Source organism: Onychostruthus taczanowskii, unplaced genomic scaffold, assembly GCF_017590055.1.
Source record: "Onychostruthus taczanowskii isolate IOZ18803 unplaced genomic scaffold, ASM1759005v1 scaffold20, whole genome shotgun sequence".
NCBI lineage: Eukaryota > Metazoa > Chordata > Aves > Passeriformes > Passeridae > Onychostruthus > Onychostruthus taczanowskii.
The window spans coordinates 10,519,769-10,536,491 of record NW_024499240.1 but is presented as its reverse complement, the minus strand read 5'-3'; the positions used below and the strand labels follow the sequence as shown (position 1 = coordinate 10,536,491).

Genomic DNA, 16,723 nt, shown 5'->3' with positions numbered 1-16,723 from the left:
CTTGATATCTGTCCTTTTTATCCAGATTGACTTACATTGTAATCTGCCTGAGCCATTGATAAGAGCTCTACCTTATTTTCTTCCTCAGATATGGCTATAAAATAAGTAATTGAAAAATAAAAGTGGCAATTCCAATTTATTAACAATTTTTATCATGAGAGCTCTGAGGGAGGCAGAACCAGCACGTTGCTCCAAACTGCTAAGGTGCATAAGACAACCTTCAGATTTTGACAACGTTTGCAGTTAAATGTAGGGTTATCTGGGGGTGGGGGAAGAATGAAATTAAAAAAAAACTACTGTACATGTCAGACTTCATATGGAGCAGTGGTGACATGATAGGCATTGGGAAGAAAAAATGTTTAAGGGATATAGGCATGCTACAAAGGAAGACAAATGTAAGTATTTTACTGTGTTATTAAGCATAGTGGTGTTTGCTGGGTTTCTACTAAAATGCCTTTAAATTAACTCAGGGATTTAAGAAGATGTTCCCAGTAATGTTTCCAGGAACTTTATAAGGTAAATTTTCTGTTCTTTTTCTTGCAACTTACGGAAGCTTATTAAAAATTACATTATATAAATAGATTTATATGTAAGTTATAGTGTATATCTAAATAATTCCCAAGATAACAAAAAATGCAAAAAGTTAAAAATAAATGAGAAACCACTTGTGTATATGATTTTATGTGTATATTATTAAGCATTTTAGATAAATTTGATTAACATTTTTGAAATGCTCGTTTAAAAGGCTGCGTTTAAAAGGCTGTGCATTTTTAATATAATTTTAAATATTAGCTTCCAACCCATTTCCCATAAATATTTTTTAAATATCTGTAAAATATTGATTTTACTATCCCAAGGTGGTTTTGGTGATGATTTTTGTTTAAGGATTAGGAGAGAAAGGTGCAGTGGAGGGGGAATTCCTTTTCCACAATCTTTCCACATTAGTTGTCATTTTGCACTGTATGATTTATAAAGAATAGCACATGAGCAATTACATATTGTTATGCTGGCATTTAATTTTTTTAATTGGGAAGACACAAAATCTTTTTTAATCCATAATTACTGTTTTTCAGTATAATGTGCTATTGAAGTTTTCAAGCATTATAAAATTCTTTCTTCATTACAGTTACAGCTTTGATAATAGTCCCTGCAAAGTATAATTAGATTGAATATTTAACAGAGGACTTTTTATTCTTTTAGTTGTGAAAATGCAGCAGTGATGCGTTTTTAAATGAAATCTCAAACCTAATCTCTGTGGTCAATCCCAAGTGGTGACTCCCTCAGGAGACCATAAATGTTTTAATGCGCCCTGATGTTATATACTGTACAAATATATATCTAGGGAGAGATAGAGGTTGTATATCCCTAATGTTACATATTCAGTACTTATTTAAATAACTAGAATGCTAAAAAGGAGAAAAGAAAGAACAATGTGAAACCAGGAGAAGCTTTTTGATGTATGTTGTACCATAAAGTCCCCATCAGTATTCTGCTGCCAGTATTTTGCCATGTGCCCCCTGCTCAGTAGTAGATATCTGTACAGGCTGTTTGGCTGGAAGAACATTAAAAAATAACACTTTTTAGAAGGAAATTGTTGATTTATTACTTTGTGGACATAACCAGTTCAACTATTAATTATATAAGCATGTAAATGAGCAGTAAGAATATAAAACTAGGAAATTTAAAACATAGAAACATTCTTTTATCTCATAGCAAAGAAGAACAAAAGCAAGAGTGGAACTTAACTACTGGTGAATGCTCAGTGCTACTGGTAGACAGTTTATGAGGTACACCCAATACAAAAGTCACAGAAGGGTGACGATCCAAGCTCCTTGTGCCTTTCTCCAAGAGTAAGTATGAGCGCAGCCAGGAGGGAGGATTAGCTCCTGGAGGGTGGCCGGTGGCTTCAGCCGCAGCTGTGCGGGCAGATACCTGACTGCGGGCAGTGCCTCCTCCCAGGGCCCTCCCTGCTGCTGCCTCCTGCAGGGCTGCTGGCAGCAGAGCAGAGGCTGTGCTTCCCGTAACTCACCCTGCTCTTCTGTGCTCGGGAGCTCCTCTCGGGGTGGGGGAACTAACAGCCCAGTGAATGAACTAACACACAGTGAATGTCACTGACCAAAAGGTGTGTCAGAGGTGAACACGGCCTGCTGCCGTGGCCCTGCGCTCACGAGGGACTTAGAGGTGTGTGTGGAAAGAGAAATGTGGTGACATGGCATTGGGAGCCCAGAGTGTCTGCTATACTGGAGTGTTTGCCTGAAGGTCTTCTGTTGGAAAAGAGGGAGATTTTACCTTCCTGCTCCTGTGAGGAACAAGAAACTAGATACTGTGCTTATAAAACAGGGAGTGGATAGCAAAATAAGGAGAGTAAATGGCAAGAAGATACTGCTGCAGAGGGAAACAAAAAAAGTTTTTTTCTCTCCAACTTTTTTTAAATAGTAGCCCTACAAATGTATCACAAATTATAAAAAATAAATACAGAAGGATGGTAGGAAATGGCAAAACCTATACTTGAGCTATGTAAGCAAAATTATTACCTTCAAATATGATGGTGAAGATAGAAGAGATTACAATTCAGACATCCCAAAGGTGAAAATATTTTTCAGTTGCTGCACTATACTGCAGCAGACAGAGAAAATATTAGAAATAGAGATTTCTTTCATTAAGATAGACTTTTCTGGTGTGTATATAATATTATTCTCAACAATGATCTGGTCAGATTTGTCTGATAATCCTCTGTTTACATGTAGCAAGCGATACCTATGGAGATACTGCAGAGGTTCATAGCGTGCGTGGTGGGATGGTGCACAGCTTGGAAACTGCTCTCCTGGCAAAGGTCATGGCTGCTTTTTAACAGGACCATTTGGACTTGCACCTTTAAATCACAGCAGCCTAGAGACTGGAAAGCTGAAATAGGGAAACTGTAGTCTCCTCATCTTCGGTGAGTTCATGCTGGATTCTGTGGCACCAGTGCTGTACTAAACAGCTGTTGTTTTGATTCCTCTGTTTAAATAGATTGGATTAGAAGGGGAGAAAAACCATCATCTCCTCCCCCTCACCATGCTGTCCAAAGCTTAGTTACTATGAAGACAAATCTTATTTATTTCCTGTCAGAAAAGGCTTCACTGACATGGAGTATTTGATTTTTGGAGTCTGGTTCTGACTCAGTTTTCAGCTATGTTAAGATCTAATTATTGTAAATTACATGCAGGTAGGCTGCATGTAAGCTTCTCTGAAAATCTGAATTAATGCCATTGATTTGGGTAGGCTTCACTGTATTAACTGACATGCTCTGGAATTAGAGCAGGTTGGCCAAAACCAGGATCTGGATTAAATTTGTGCTGTTTAGATCTAGGAAACACTTTGTTTAGCATTGTAGCTGCAAGAGATAAATACTCTGTTCTGAGGAGCAACAGAGACTATCCATTGAAGTTCTCTGTATACTCTTAAACCTAAAGGCAAAACATTATGATTGTTAAATCCATTATTCTTTCATATCCTGTGCTTATATCAAGAGGACCATTTGCATGTTGATGTAAGATGGAAACAAAATCTTTTGTGTAACATCAAAAATTGTCTTGATTTCTACTCTAAGTATTAAAAACCTACTGCCAGCGAATTCTAACACCTCACCCTATGCTCAGAATCCACCAAGATAACAAACTACCAATCTGAGACCTGAGAGATAAGATCTCTCCAGTGGAACTCGGGGAAATTTTGGGAAATCAAATTTTGACTGTTTTGGTTTTTTTTAAGATGAAACATTTTTGCAAATTTGCACAAATCTTTTCACACTTGGGCTGAAGTTGATGCATCACCTGAGAGGGAAAGAATGGGAGAGAGGTGGAAATTAGTGCTCTTTAATTAGAAAACAAATTAGTGGTTTTAACAGGGGACATTAGAAAACAAGTTTGTTGTGCATCCCAAGCATCATAGTATGAACAGCACTTCCCACTAATGCACAGCCATGCCACACCTTTCAGGCTTTGGTTCAGTCTGTGTTTTGAGCAGATGGCTCTGGGTGCCCACATCCACTGCTCAATCAGCAGTGTGCCTAAGGCTTGGAATGACACAAATAAGGAATTTATGTCACCCAGTAGCCTTCAGTGCTCCAAGTATTTTAAAAAAGGAGAGTGTAGCTTATTTGGTGTTGTCACCCTCCTGATCCCTGTGACAAAATTTTCTCAGCCTGGCTGCCAGACTCTGCAGTACCACTTTGGTTACTGAAGCAAACTCAAACCTGCTAAGCTGTTCCACCAAATGTGTGTGCAGGGGTGTGCACAGATATGGTGGTGAGACATCACTGAGAGAGGAAAATAGCTTAAGGTTGCCTTCCTCTCTGGTGCTGAACACCTTCAGAAAACAGCAATGTCATTCTAACACTTGATACCATTTTTTGGCTTTTCAAATGATACAGGCAACTGAGGGCACCCTGTTGAAAGGAACCAGTACTTGTTATTGGCTGGGAGAATGAGCCATTTTCATGTATTCACATTCCATCTATCAGTTCATGCTGACTCTCCTCATGGGCCATAGGTTTATCACTAATTTGGCATCTGGCTCTGCATCAGATGTTACCACATAATCATCTTCATTCTTTGGTGAATGAATCAATTTCCAGTGTTTTTTCTGTGCTTTGTCAGCTATTTTTCTGACCTGTCTTGGGAGCAGAAATCCATGAGAGATTTCTGGATTGTGCATGTGTGTATAACAGACTTGAATAGTTTTCAAGAGCTGGGATAGAGAGAGAGTTAAAGGAGAGGAGTGAATTCACTGAGCATTTCCTGAAGGCTCTTCCAAGGGATTTCAGCTGTCTTTCACATGCAGTTTAGAACAGCTGTGGTCTGACTGAAGATCAGTACTTCCCTTTTCTAAATTTATAGGCCATAGACAGTAGGAAGTGTGATGGGGGGACTTTTGGGTAAGCAGTATAGATTATTGGGATGTTTTGCTATAACTGGCTTATCATGTTTCTCCATGCAGCTTTTTGTAAGTTCTGGTTTGCATTCAGAGGTAATGTTAAACTTTTAAAGAAATTTCTTTGCTTAAATTATACATTATAGGTTGAAAGTGTAAGTACTAATCACAGAGCATTTATTTCAATGTTTATTTAGTTCCACAGTGTTCTTCTACCGAGATCCCCTGTTGGTCACAGGCTGCTAGTTGTCCAATGGAATAGATTGCAAAGACATGGAAAATCAACATTTTGAAGTTTCAAGTATGAATACTGAAATTGCTACAGAAATTTACATTTTTGTGGTTTGAGTTGTTTTCAGCATTCCCTACAGTGCATGTCTTGATTTGGATGGCTTGATAGACTCATCCAGACTGAGCAGCTGTCTTTCCTAGACCAGACTTAGCCAACTTCTCACCGGCAGCTGAACAGCCACTCATTTCATGCAATTTACAGGGCAATTTAAATTGGTTTTCACGGCAACTAATTGCAACCCAAGTTTTGCCTGTAATTTGAGATCTCTGCCAATGATCTTCCATCAAACAAAATTGGTGATTCAAACTTGATGGGACTTTTTTTGGCATATAAATTGCAATGTAAGCTACTACAGTTTGTTGTGAGCCAATGAAGTATCTGTGCAGGTCATTGTAGCTTTGTGGTTCTCAAATTCAAGCAGGGTTTTAATCCATAAACTTCATTTACCCCTGGACTAGGATGTGTCAGGGCTGGCTGGGCACCCTCATTCTGACAGAGAGTAGAAATCTGAAGTGTGTTGACCTAGTTCTCATTAAGTTTTATTCTGATAAAACCTTTTGCTTTCCCCACAGCAAGGGAAAAGAGCACGTGCTGAAATTTCAGAGAGGTCATGGAACAGATCAGCCTAAATCACATCTACTGCTTGTTTGGGACTTTTGTTTGTTGTTGTTTGGAGGGGTTGTTTGCTCTTTTAAAAATCATGTTCATCATCACACAATTTTGGAGATAATTTGTACCCTCCGTTAATTCAGTAATGAGAAAACCTTTAAAAATTCTGCAATTCTTCAACTTTTATCAACATTTAATAAGACTTAAATCAACATAGGAGTGTAACAAAAATGTGCTTTTCCTTTGGGGAATTTGTGCATGTGCTTTTCTAGTGCTTTCTGTTGCAGAAATGTCAGAAAATTCAGGAGAAAACTTCACATCTTAGGAGTTTTCATCAGAACTGCATTCCTTTATCTTTGTGCTTCCTTCTGATCTCAGTGAAACTCTTTTATTTCAATTGCAGAAGTCACTTTAAGCATATGTGGTTAGATCTGTTTCCTAAGGTATGCTGCTAAAACCTAGAGGAGTATGTTGAGTTTATCCTGGAAAATTATCAGCCTATACAAAACCAATTAAAACTTCACTAAGTTTATCTTCAGTAAGGACAAACCTCACCCCAGGCTCTGGACTGTAGGTTGAAAGGGACAGGCAGAGCAGTGCTGGCTGGAGATCTGCATTGTTGGCCCAAACTCCTGTGTCCACATTATCCACACACACCCATTCAGGTTGTGTGTCACTGGAATATTTACTTTACTTAATGTTTCCTTCCCCCTTCCCTTGTTTTTATTCGATCTCCCAGTTGAGAGAAGACTGAGATTAAAAAAATTAACCAAATGCCAACAAGAGAGAAAAACCAGTGCTCTGCCAGATAGGGCTGGCTGTAGGGGAGGGATGGCAGCCATCCAGAAGCAAAGGCAAAATTCTCAAAGCAAGAAGAAAGCTGAAAGAACCAGCTGGGTAAAAGGAAACGCCTGAACAGAAAATGCAAATGTGACACAAAGCCAGGGAGCAAGCAGGTGAAACCTTGTCTTGAGCTAATGCTTTTAACGTGTGTCAGTGCATGGTGGTGTTTGAACTGTGTTTAGAGGCAGCACACGTGTGCTGGTGGACAGTTTATGCCAGGTGTCAGTGCAGAATGAAAAGGCAGAAAAAGAACAATGTGTATTGCACAGCCTCTCAAAAACAAGCCAACCCCCACTTGTCCTTATTCCCCTCACAAAGTAGGTCAATCTTGCAGTAGCTGATTATTGTCCTTATTCCCCTCATTTGTAGAATCACATTTATGTTTAAGCAAAACTGGCAATTAGTACATAAATCTTTACTGTTTTGTATTATGCTACTAGGGCACTTGGAATATGCAAAGTAGTTTTTAGGGGAGGAAAAAAGTATTTTTTGTGAGTAGAGTCACCATCAGCACCTTGATTCTGGATTACCATGTTTTTGGCTCAGTTCTTCTGCAGTTTTAAAATCAACTCATGTTGATCACTGTAATTTCACATGATTATTTTAAATGGAAGGACTGCATGTTCAAAAGGAAATTCTTGTTAAAACATTTTATTTAAGATTATAGGTTATTGAAAGAACTGTCAGCCAAATGTAAAATGTCTTGGTTTCAGGATATTTTATGGACAGTGGTAATACAGATATATTCCAAAAATACCTTGTCCTTACAGTGGTATCACTTCATGTTGATATGGTTTACTTAGTTCCTTCTTTGGCTGCTCCTTTGCCACAGTACTTTTCCAGACCAGAGGAGGGTACAAAAATGAAAAATGCTCCTGCTTTTCACTGTGGTCTATCAAAACCTACCTTTTGAGATACAGTCTGTCTATTTTTTTTACAGGTAATAGTAGATCTGACGGAATTCACTGGAACTAAAACAACTAATGCCACTGGATTTGCTTGAGTCTAAATAATATTAGCCTAAGATAAGCTGACACTTCAGGTAACATGATCTTTTTTAAAAAGTGTTTTGTAAATCTTTCTGGGAAGGCAAGAAGGCCATATTAAACTTATTTACCTTGCTTTCATGAGTCTTTAGACATAGGCATAAAAGTTGTTAGTTGGAGTACTTCACTTGCAGAGCAAAGGGGTCAGAGATCCTTCCCCTGTCCTTTGCCATTTTCAGCAGCTTTGCTCTTTGATATTTCTTAAAACTCCTTACTCAGAACTATATATGTAGTATATATACAGTCTATATATAATGATATATATGTCTGTATTATAAACCTGGAGGTCAGAGTTCCCACTCTTCAAAGAAAAATTATTCATTTAAGCATTTGCCTTGTTAGTGTTAGGTGTTACACTGATTGAAAGCCAAGACATTGGTGAGGATATTCAAGTGTGGTCTCCACAGTTTAACAGCTGAACATCACATGTATGTAATCTAACATGCTGCAGCAAAGCTTTTAATTTGAATGCTGAACTCAAAGCAAAACCACCAGCAGAGAAATTGAGCATGTTTGAGTAGTGCTTATCCTCTATCAATCCAAAAGCTATTGCAACTTTTTCTATCTGTTCTTTGTAAGAGCAAATTACTTCTACTTCTGCCTTCTCTGTGTGATCCATCATTGTTTTTACACATCCTTAGGTCCAAGACACCACATTAGTGGTACTGCAGCACAAGTACTGTGGTACAAGGCTGGCATTCTTATAATCTACGACCCTAATTTATGAGCCACTGAAATATGGAATATTTCATCTGCCAATAAATCTGTCAAGTTCCTGTATATCATCATATAAATGTATGCTATTTATACTGCACACATACCAAGTCTTCATCCTAGAAAGGAACCTGGGTTCTTAATTAAGAACTAAATCATAAGAACTGCCAACAGCCAGACTGAGAGGAGAGCTGAAATCTCATTTTTTTTATCTGAAATGACACACTAAACCAATGAACTGTTGATAAAAGCTTTATTTTTTTCCCAACATAAAGCAGGTAAACTCAAAAAATAATTTAGTCATTGAGTAGTTTTTCAGTAAGTATCAGCGAACAGTTTACTTCTTATTAAAAGGGCTATACAAATAGTAATTTAAAAGATGTTAATTCAAAGCCATCAAAAAGGGAGGAAGTGACCTTTGCTTTGTTTCACATGAATCCCATTTGGGCTTTGCTATTTTTCTGTGACCAATGTGGATGTAGGTTACCAATACAAAAGCAGGAACAGGTCTCTGAGCAACAAACTCCTCCTTTCTTCAGAAGTTGCTTGTATAGAGCTGCTAATAGAGAGCAACTGCTGCAAAAATCTTTGTTTTTTAAAAAAAATCTTCTGGCTGTTGACCTTCATGCCCCAACATCAGAGGCTGTAGCTGGGTATCTGTAGCAATACAGTTTGTTGTCTGCTCCTCCACTCAGTAACAACTGATGAGAGAAGGAAACTGTGATTAATATCAGAACTAAGCAAAATAAGTACACAGAAGTTAAGGACTCAATTTCTCTTTCCTTTATAAAAAGCAGGAGTGAATAATGAACTGTTAATGCATGACTAAATCCCAGAATCAAAGTGCAGAAGCAACTTTGTCTCTCACTCTCCTCTTAAAATTAGAAGTGAAACGTGTAGGAAAGCTGCTAAAGCTTTTCCTGACTTTTACAGTGAAGCCACACTGAGAATCTTGAACATTCACAGAATGGGGTTTTTTGGTAATTTTAAATGTGTGTACCACTGCAGTAGCAGAACAGCTTGCTCTAGAGGATTACACAGTTTCCCCTTCAACATGCACTGACTGCCACGCCCAAGCTTCACTTCATGTTTAGTCCCGGTGGCAGAAGGAACATGTGTTCCTTCTGGGAACATGTGTTTTCTGAGTAAGGTGCAGTGCTGCTCTCACCTCTCCTCGTCTGGAATATCACTGTAACACTCAGTTGAAGCCACAGAGCTACTGTTCCCACCCTTCCCCTGTGCAGAGTGTGAGGACATGCTGCAGTGCCTGGGACATCACCACCCAGACATCAAACGCAGCACAACTGCAACTGCCTATTCTCTTCTAGCCTCAAGCATAAGGAGGTAACAGCACAGGACTGCTTTTAGCTCTCTTCTTAAACACCACGCATATAAATCAAGTAACTTGCTCTTTAGATTCTTACCCCTGCTTCTGTCCAGTCCACACACAAAACCTTGTCTTCGTGAGCAGCCAAGTCATACAGAGGAGCTTTGCAACTAGTGAAAAACAGATTTGAAGTTATGTGAGCAATCACAGACAACAACTGGTCCCAGGGAGAAATGCTATCCCAATGCTATCAAACAGATGTGATCAAGCACTCATAAACAGTTTGAGAGAGCACAGACATTGACCATCTGTGATGTTTCCTCTGCTTTCCCCAGAGCCTATCACATCAGTATTATCCTCTCCTACAGCCCCAAAGAGAAAAGCAGCAACATTTTTCATCTGCTTGCAAACAAGTTTGAGAATGAAATTCAATCAGTTGTTGGGAAGAATTTATTATAGCTTCCTTCTTCCATGTGTAGATGCTGCTCAACAGCATATGTTTTCCAGCCCTGTGGTAGACTACAAGTATTTTAGTGTTTTTCTCCTTTTTATTATGTGGTTGACTTCCAAAACCTAGAGGGTTTTCACAAATGCCACAGGTGTTTCCACTGAATGTCTTTTGCTATTTCGTGAGGGGTAGCTCACCCTGTAAGCTTACATGCCTTTGCACAGCAACAAACCCAGTTTACTTTACCTCCTTGTGTCCCAAAGCTTCACAATGTTGTCCAGAGAACCAGAGATCAGCTGATGCTCGTGGGTAGGTGACCACTTCACAGCTGTCACCCAGCCTGTGTGAGAAGTCAGAGACAGGAGAACCAAGGAGCCATCTGAATGGAAAGAGGAAAAAACAGACATCAGCAGATGCTGAAATCAGTGCTTTGAAGACGTGTATAAAAGCCAGTGCAATTGCAGTTCATGTTAAGTGAACTCTAAATAAAGTGAACAAAAATGTAAGCCGTACAAGTTCTGGGGAAAAAACCAAACCTAAAACAAAAAGGAAACCAACCTGAAACCACTTAAAATGTATATTCTTGTGACTAAACTTCCTTTTCAAAGATTTTTTTTTTAAAGTCAACAAAAAAACCCAACTTTTATTATCAACATGTAATATGGTAGTGAACTTTGGATTAGATTTACAGAAGCCAAACAAGTCAATGTTATTTACTATCTGTGGCCTTCCAGTACCTGAACAGAGCCTAGAAAAAGAGATGTGTTCAAGGCCAGGCTGGGTGGGCTCTGAGCAATCTGCTCTGGTGGAAAGTGTCCCTGCCCAGGACAGGAGCATTGAGACGAGATGACCTTTAAGGTCCTTTCCAACCCAGACCATTCTGTGAAATGTGTCTATGAAAATAAATCTGACAGGCTCAGTCCTAATATCTGTAATTCCATCTGCTTATGAAATATGGTACCAAGTCCAAGTGACTACTGTTTCACTTTAATGGTTATCAGACCAGCCTCAGTCTGAACCTTACAATAAAAAAATCTATTCTCCAACTGCACAGTTGAACATTCATTAGTAAGTTTAAAAAAAAAGAGAATAATTTCTAAATTATTAGGTAAGACATTAAAAAAAATGTACTAGAATACAGAAAATAGATGTAAGCTCTGTATTTAATAAAAGGCCTCAAATGGCTGGTTTCAAGCAGAGGGACCAGAAAAGTTTGTGAGATGTGTCTTGACAGGACAAAGTTCTGATTTTGAAGAACATCTTTGAGAGCATGCGTGTCTAAGCTCACCTTTGCTGCGAGGATCCCAGAGTCTGATATGTCTGTCAGTGCTCCCTGATGCAAGACGGCGACACAGGGGTGAGTAGGAGACAGAGTTGAACACTTTGTTTCCTGTCTGTCAGGAAAGAAAATAGTAACTAAGACAGGAGATACTATTTTACACAGCTTTTTCTTTTTCTCTGAGCTGGACTTCAGCCGAGCCTACAGCCAGAGTCTCTCACCAAAGTCGATTTGAGATCTCCAGTCTCAGCATCCCAGAGTTTAATGGTGTGGTCCCATGATGCGCTGCAAATTTCTTCAGCATCTGACCACAGCACTGAGGAGATGGCTTCTGTGTGGCCAGAGAGGGTTGCCAGGGGAGTCTAGAATTTATTGGGGACGGATTTGAGTAAGTTATCAAACAAATAAAATAGTCTGATCGTTCTGAGACATACCAGCAGTTTTAAAGTCACCTTTAGCAAAGAGAAGTTATTTGTTGTGGCTACACTTCTGAAGAAAAATCCTGGACAAACCCAGAGCTCATCTTACCCTTGTTAGTCCAAGCTGTTCTGTTTTCTGCTTTTTCCGTGGTCTGTTAGCTGCTTCTTCCATTTCATCCTCTTCATCTGTAGGTACTGGGACAGAAGACAAGCAGACTTGAGCTACAGATTTTGAATTCCATCTCCATGTAAGTAATTAAGCAAATCCCTATATTTGTGGTGCCTACAACTATCATGTAGCATATAACAACATCTGAAACTGTGTAATTAACAAAACCAGTAACTCAGCATAGTGATGTATCCCCTTACAAACTTACATCTTACCTGCAGACCAGATCTTTAACATCTTATCCCAGGATCCACTGCAGAACTGTGTGAACAGAAATATTTGTTAAATGTTGATCCAGACAGACCGTGGAAGAGAGACCTGCTTGAAAAATGGGTTATAACACACAAATAATAGTGCTGGGCTCCTAAAATCCCCCCCAGAATGTTTGGCATACATCAAAATTATTCTTTTTACTTCCTTTGTAGGAAAAATATCTACAAAGTACCTTTTTCCTTCAGCACCAAAAAGTTTGACTTTAACCTGTTCGATGTTGAGTCAACCTGGGCAATGACTCTACCTTTGGTGGGAGTGCTCATAACTGTTGAATTTCTGGGTGAAGGGAAAGAACCTTTTTACCACCTGCTTTTTCCAAGAACTCTGGAAATTTTTTTCCCACCAAAACCACTGCAAAAATTTAGGTCAAATTTGAAAATGCTTCATTATAGCATATAATTCTCATGCATTTAAAGTAAAATAAACTTTAAATTTTAACTTGTTTTCTAAATTAAATGATTTTGTGATTGTACAGCTTAGCATTGATGTGACACTCTTAATCCTCAATAACCACTACTTATAACAAGACTGGAAAATTATCACTGTGTCACAAAATGACGATGATGAATACCCATGCAAGGACAAAACCAGGATTTCTGAGGTACAGGCTGCTAAATCCCAAAACACAAGGTTTCATTCCAGAAGTCACTCACTTTGGTTCTTGTACAATCAACAGCCACAGACTCGACACTGCCAGCGTGTCCCCTGCAGCAGTGAAGGGCTTTCACTTTGTTTTTCTCCACGTTCCACTCCCAGAGCAGGACAGTTTGGTCCATGGAAGCACTGAGTAACAGGCACGATAAACTATCTGAGGAAGAAAAAAGTTACACTCATGCTCAACTCAGCTTTCCAAAGTATTTATAAATAATTATTCTAATCCTAGAAGAAACAGCAGATAGACAGAAACTCATACGTACTTCAGTTTATATCATGTTACCCTGCGAGTACAGTTATATAACTACATATACACCAGTATTTGCTAATGGAGACTGCAAGCTGGATAGACAACAACCATCTTAAAAGTAACTATATTCATTATTGTCAAAGGACTATTTTATGCACACCATGACTTAATTTCTTACACCACTGACAGAGATTGAAATAGTTACATTTAGACATTTAAATATTTATAGTTAAGGAATGCCAACATTTCTCCCTCAGTAAATCAAACTACTACTATTCCCCTGCTATACATACTGACCTTGCTTCACCCACGCCACATCCTTCACTACTTCTGTGTGCCCAGCTATTGTCGTGATGGATTTGCCTTCCACAGACCAGATCCGAGCAGTCTGGTCATAGCAGCCAGTTAATATCCTACAGGGTACAGCATTGGAAACATCTTTGTCTTTAACACCAACAAATGTTTTTATGAAATAAAGCCTCAACCAGAAACTTGGCAAAACTATTAACAGAGTAACTGGTTTAAAAGAAATAGCTTCGAAGAGGGAAAAATATCTTTCTGCTACAGAGCAAAGCTTCATTAAAGCCTGGCAACAGGGATGCCAAGAGTACAGTCTAGAAAGACAAGCAGTGAGAGTACTGCATGTTCTGGTTGGTGGGACTTAAGATCCCTTCTATAATTTACATAATTCAAAACTTAATTTGTTAGTTTTAGTATGTTGCCAGAGGTTCTCAAAGCATTTTCAGATCTCTACTTAATATATGAACATTACCTAATTGATTAGGAAATAAATGTGAAAATACAGTAGAAAAAGGCAATTATGCCTCCTTGGCTTTTTTTCAGGAAAATCTCTGCAGAAAGGTATGCTATTCTATTTGTTGTTGGGTGTCATGGCAGAAGTCAAGGGTTTAAGCAAAAAAGAGTAATGAGGAAAACTTGTTTTCCTTTAAGAAAAAGGACACTAAACAGCATTTGTTTTGTTCCTTTGTATAAGCAGTATCTCAAGTTCAGTGTCTCTAGCTGTTTTCTACCTGTGTTAAAAGTCACTGTTGTGACAGCATAACAAGTGAACTGCTTACAAAAGCAAGTAGTTGACTGACTTGACAGGTTAAAAAAAAATAAAGCAAAGAGGGAAAAAAACCCACCCAAGGGATTATTAAAGAGAAAATACTGCTCCATCTGATACCAGGGAGGAACATGAATAAGCAAGACAAAACTTAGAACTGGCTTAGTGTGGTACCATTCTTCAGTGGCTTGGACAGAACTGATCCAGTCATCATGGAAGATGCATTCTTCTGGCTGAGGGGCCATGTATTTCTCCACATACTCTATTTCCACCACTTCTTCCTGAGCTCACAGACAAAATACTTATTTAGTGATGCAGCATGGTTTTGGTTTTTTCAATCACTACAGTAAAATTTAACTGTAGTGTGGCACAAGTATACAAGTTTATTGAGCAAAGGTCTTGGTATCCAAGTCCTTCACCACATCAGTAGAACAAAAGCATTTAGAAAAAAAAGTGTGAATTTCATTGCTTTCCATATTTTTGTCAAATTACTATTAATAGCAAGCTGGAAGCAAAAGGAAGTGATTTCAGTCTTCTTACATTCCTCTTCTTCTGTATTTACTAACACAAAACCGGTGTCTAAACCACTGCAACATTTTCTAGAAGTAACATTAAACATCCCCATTATCCCCCACCATAGGAGACAAGAAAGTATTAAAGATGAACTGAATAAGAGAAGAATTTCCCCTCTGAACTGTACACAGACAACAGATTGGATAACATTCCTTGCACTGCTCTGTCTGTAGTCTCTAATCACTGCAGTTCATAATGGATTTAAAAATATAGGGAATTCTCCTGGAAAGAAATGAAACTGAGCAAGGAAATCTACCTAGCCAACAGTGTAATATCTAAATCACATTGAAGTAAACTGGCAAAGTGTTCTACTGCCCAAGAAGGGGAGACAGAGTATGACTTACTGTGGAAATATTTTCCATTTCCATGTGTGTGACCAGCGGCAGTCGCAAGAACTGGCCATTGATAAGGAAGTCAAATTCCACATACTTGTGATCCGCTGAAACAAATTGGGAAAAATCAATGTTCAGGTGTCACAATTTATTTGATACCATCAAGAATGGCCTAATTTTGTGACTGATTCAGGAAAATGGAGCCAGGAAGTTTAAAATACCCCAAACATAAACAACCCCAAAATCCCAAAATAAATGACAAGAACAAAAACCCCAACCAATTAGTTTCTTCTCCCAATTTTAAGTGGGCAGCCCATTACTTCCACAGTATTATTTAAGTTAAGGGGAAGAAAAATTTGCTGTTGGGGGTTTAAAGAGTCATTTGCTTTTTATTGTATTTTCTCTGTAACTGTGTAATCAAACCCCAGCGGTGCTTCCTGACTGTTCTGTAGGGATCTTGCCACTTGTTACCACCAGCTAGAGCCCTGTATTTGTAGCAGCAGTAGGAAAATCCTAAGAACTTTTGGTTCATATTTCTCCCTTTGTAATGGCATAACTGACAAAGGCTCTGCATTTTGGCAAGAAGCACTGCACTGTGCACCAGTTTTCTGTTCAAGAGTGTTTGCAATGTCATGGGTTGAAAGCAACTTGCAAAAGGTTCAAGAAGCAGGGTATAATACCACTGACCCAGCTTCTTATAGAAAATGGGATTTTCCAACAACGTCGGACAAGTCTCTTTCCCCAGATCAGCTTTTAAGTTGGTCGGCCCATTTCAGCACCGGCAGAACTGCTGAGGTTTTCTTAAAGGCTGCTATAAAAACGAGACCTCTGGTTTCATTAGTTCTTGTGCCAGGTTTTGGGCAACACTTCCATCCCCACTGCTGCGGCAGCCTGGCCTGTGGCGCGGGGCACACACAGTATTCCAGCCTTTGGCTGGGGGAGCGCCCAGCAGCGCCGGTGCCCGCAGCGCTTCACATGCAGCTCCAGGAGCGCCTCACCGCAGGCAGCCAGGCCAAGGCAGCGCGGCAGCACCGGCTCGGGCTGTCGCTGTCGCCGTCGCCGCGGGCCCGCGGCTGTGACAGCCCGCGCGGGGCCGGGCCCGGCCCGGGGACACGAGGGACGCTCCGCGGGCCGCCCCGCCGCGGGACCTACCGTGCGCCGCGGCCAGCAGCTTGTTGATGAGGTGGCTGAGGTCGGTGGTCTCGGAGGTCGCGGGCACCGAGAAGGGCACATCCTCCACGGCGAACCTGCGGGCACAGCGCTCCGTTACCGCCTCCGCGCCACCCGCTCCCGAACCCATCCCCGGCCCGGGAGAGGAGGCCGCTCACCTGCGGTTCTCGGTGCGGAACCGCGCCGTGAGCTGCGCCATCGCCGCTGCTGTCGCGGGCGGGCGCGCGTGCGCGGAGCGGAGGCGCGCATGGCGGCGGGGCTGCGGGAGCCGAGCCCAGGTGGAGTAACGCGGCCCCGGCATCTCCCCCCGGGCCGCCGCGACGGGCCCCGGCCGGTGTTTTCCGC

General features: G+C 40.2%; 2 protein-coding genes across 2 annotated transcripts in view; one reads left to right on the top strand and one right to left on the bottom strand.

Annotated features, from left to right (window-relative positions):
- Positions 1 to 8,657: 8,657 nt before the first annotated feature.
- On the bottom strand, positions 8,658 to 16,622 carry WDR12 (WD repeat domain 12). Its single transcript, XM_041403191.1, has 13 exons — positions 16,537 to 16,622; positions 16,361 to 16,455; positions 15,221 to 15,315; positions 14,478 to 14,584; positions 13,535 to 13,650; positions 12,987 to 13,141; positions 12,276 to 12,321; positions 12,001 to 12,086; positions 11,694 to 11,834; positions 11,482 to 11,587; positions 10,440 to 10,572; positions 9,843 to 9,915; positions 8,658 to 9,119 (listed from the first exon to the last, which is right to left on the bottom strand). Exons 1-13 carry the CDS (start codon positions 16,575 to 16,577, stop codon positions 9,042 to 9,044), a joined length of 1,272 nt encoding a protein of 423 aa, XP_041259125.1. The 5' UTR covers positions 16,578 to 16,622; the 3' UTR covers positions 8,658 to 9,041.
- CARF (calcium responsive transcription factor) overlaps positions 16,594 to 16,723 on the top strand; it is a 32,763-nt gene continuing 32,633 nt past the window's right edge. Inside the window, 1 exon segment of the mRNA XM_041403190.1 lies at positions 16,594 to 16,656. The gene's annotated coding sequence lies outside the window, so the exon portion shown is untranslated.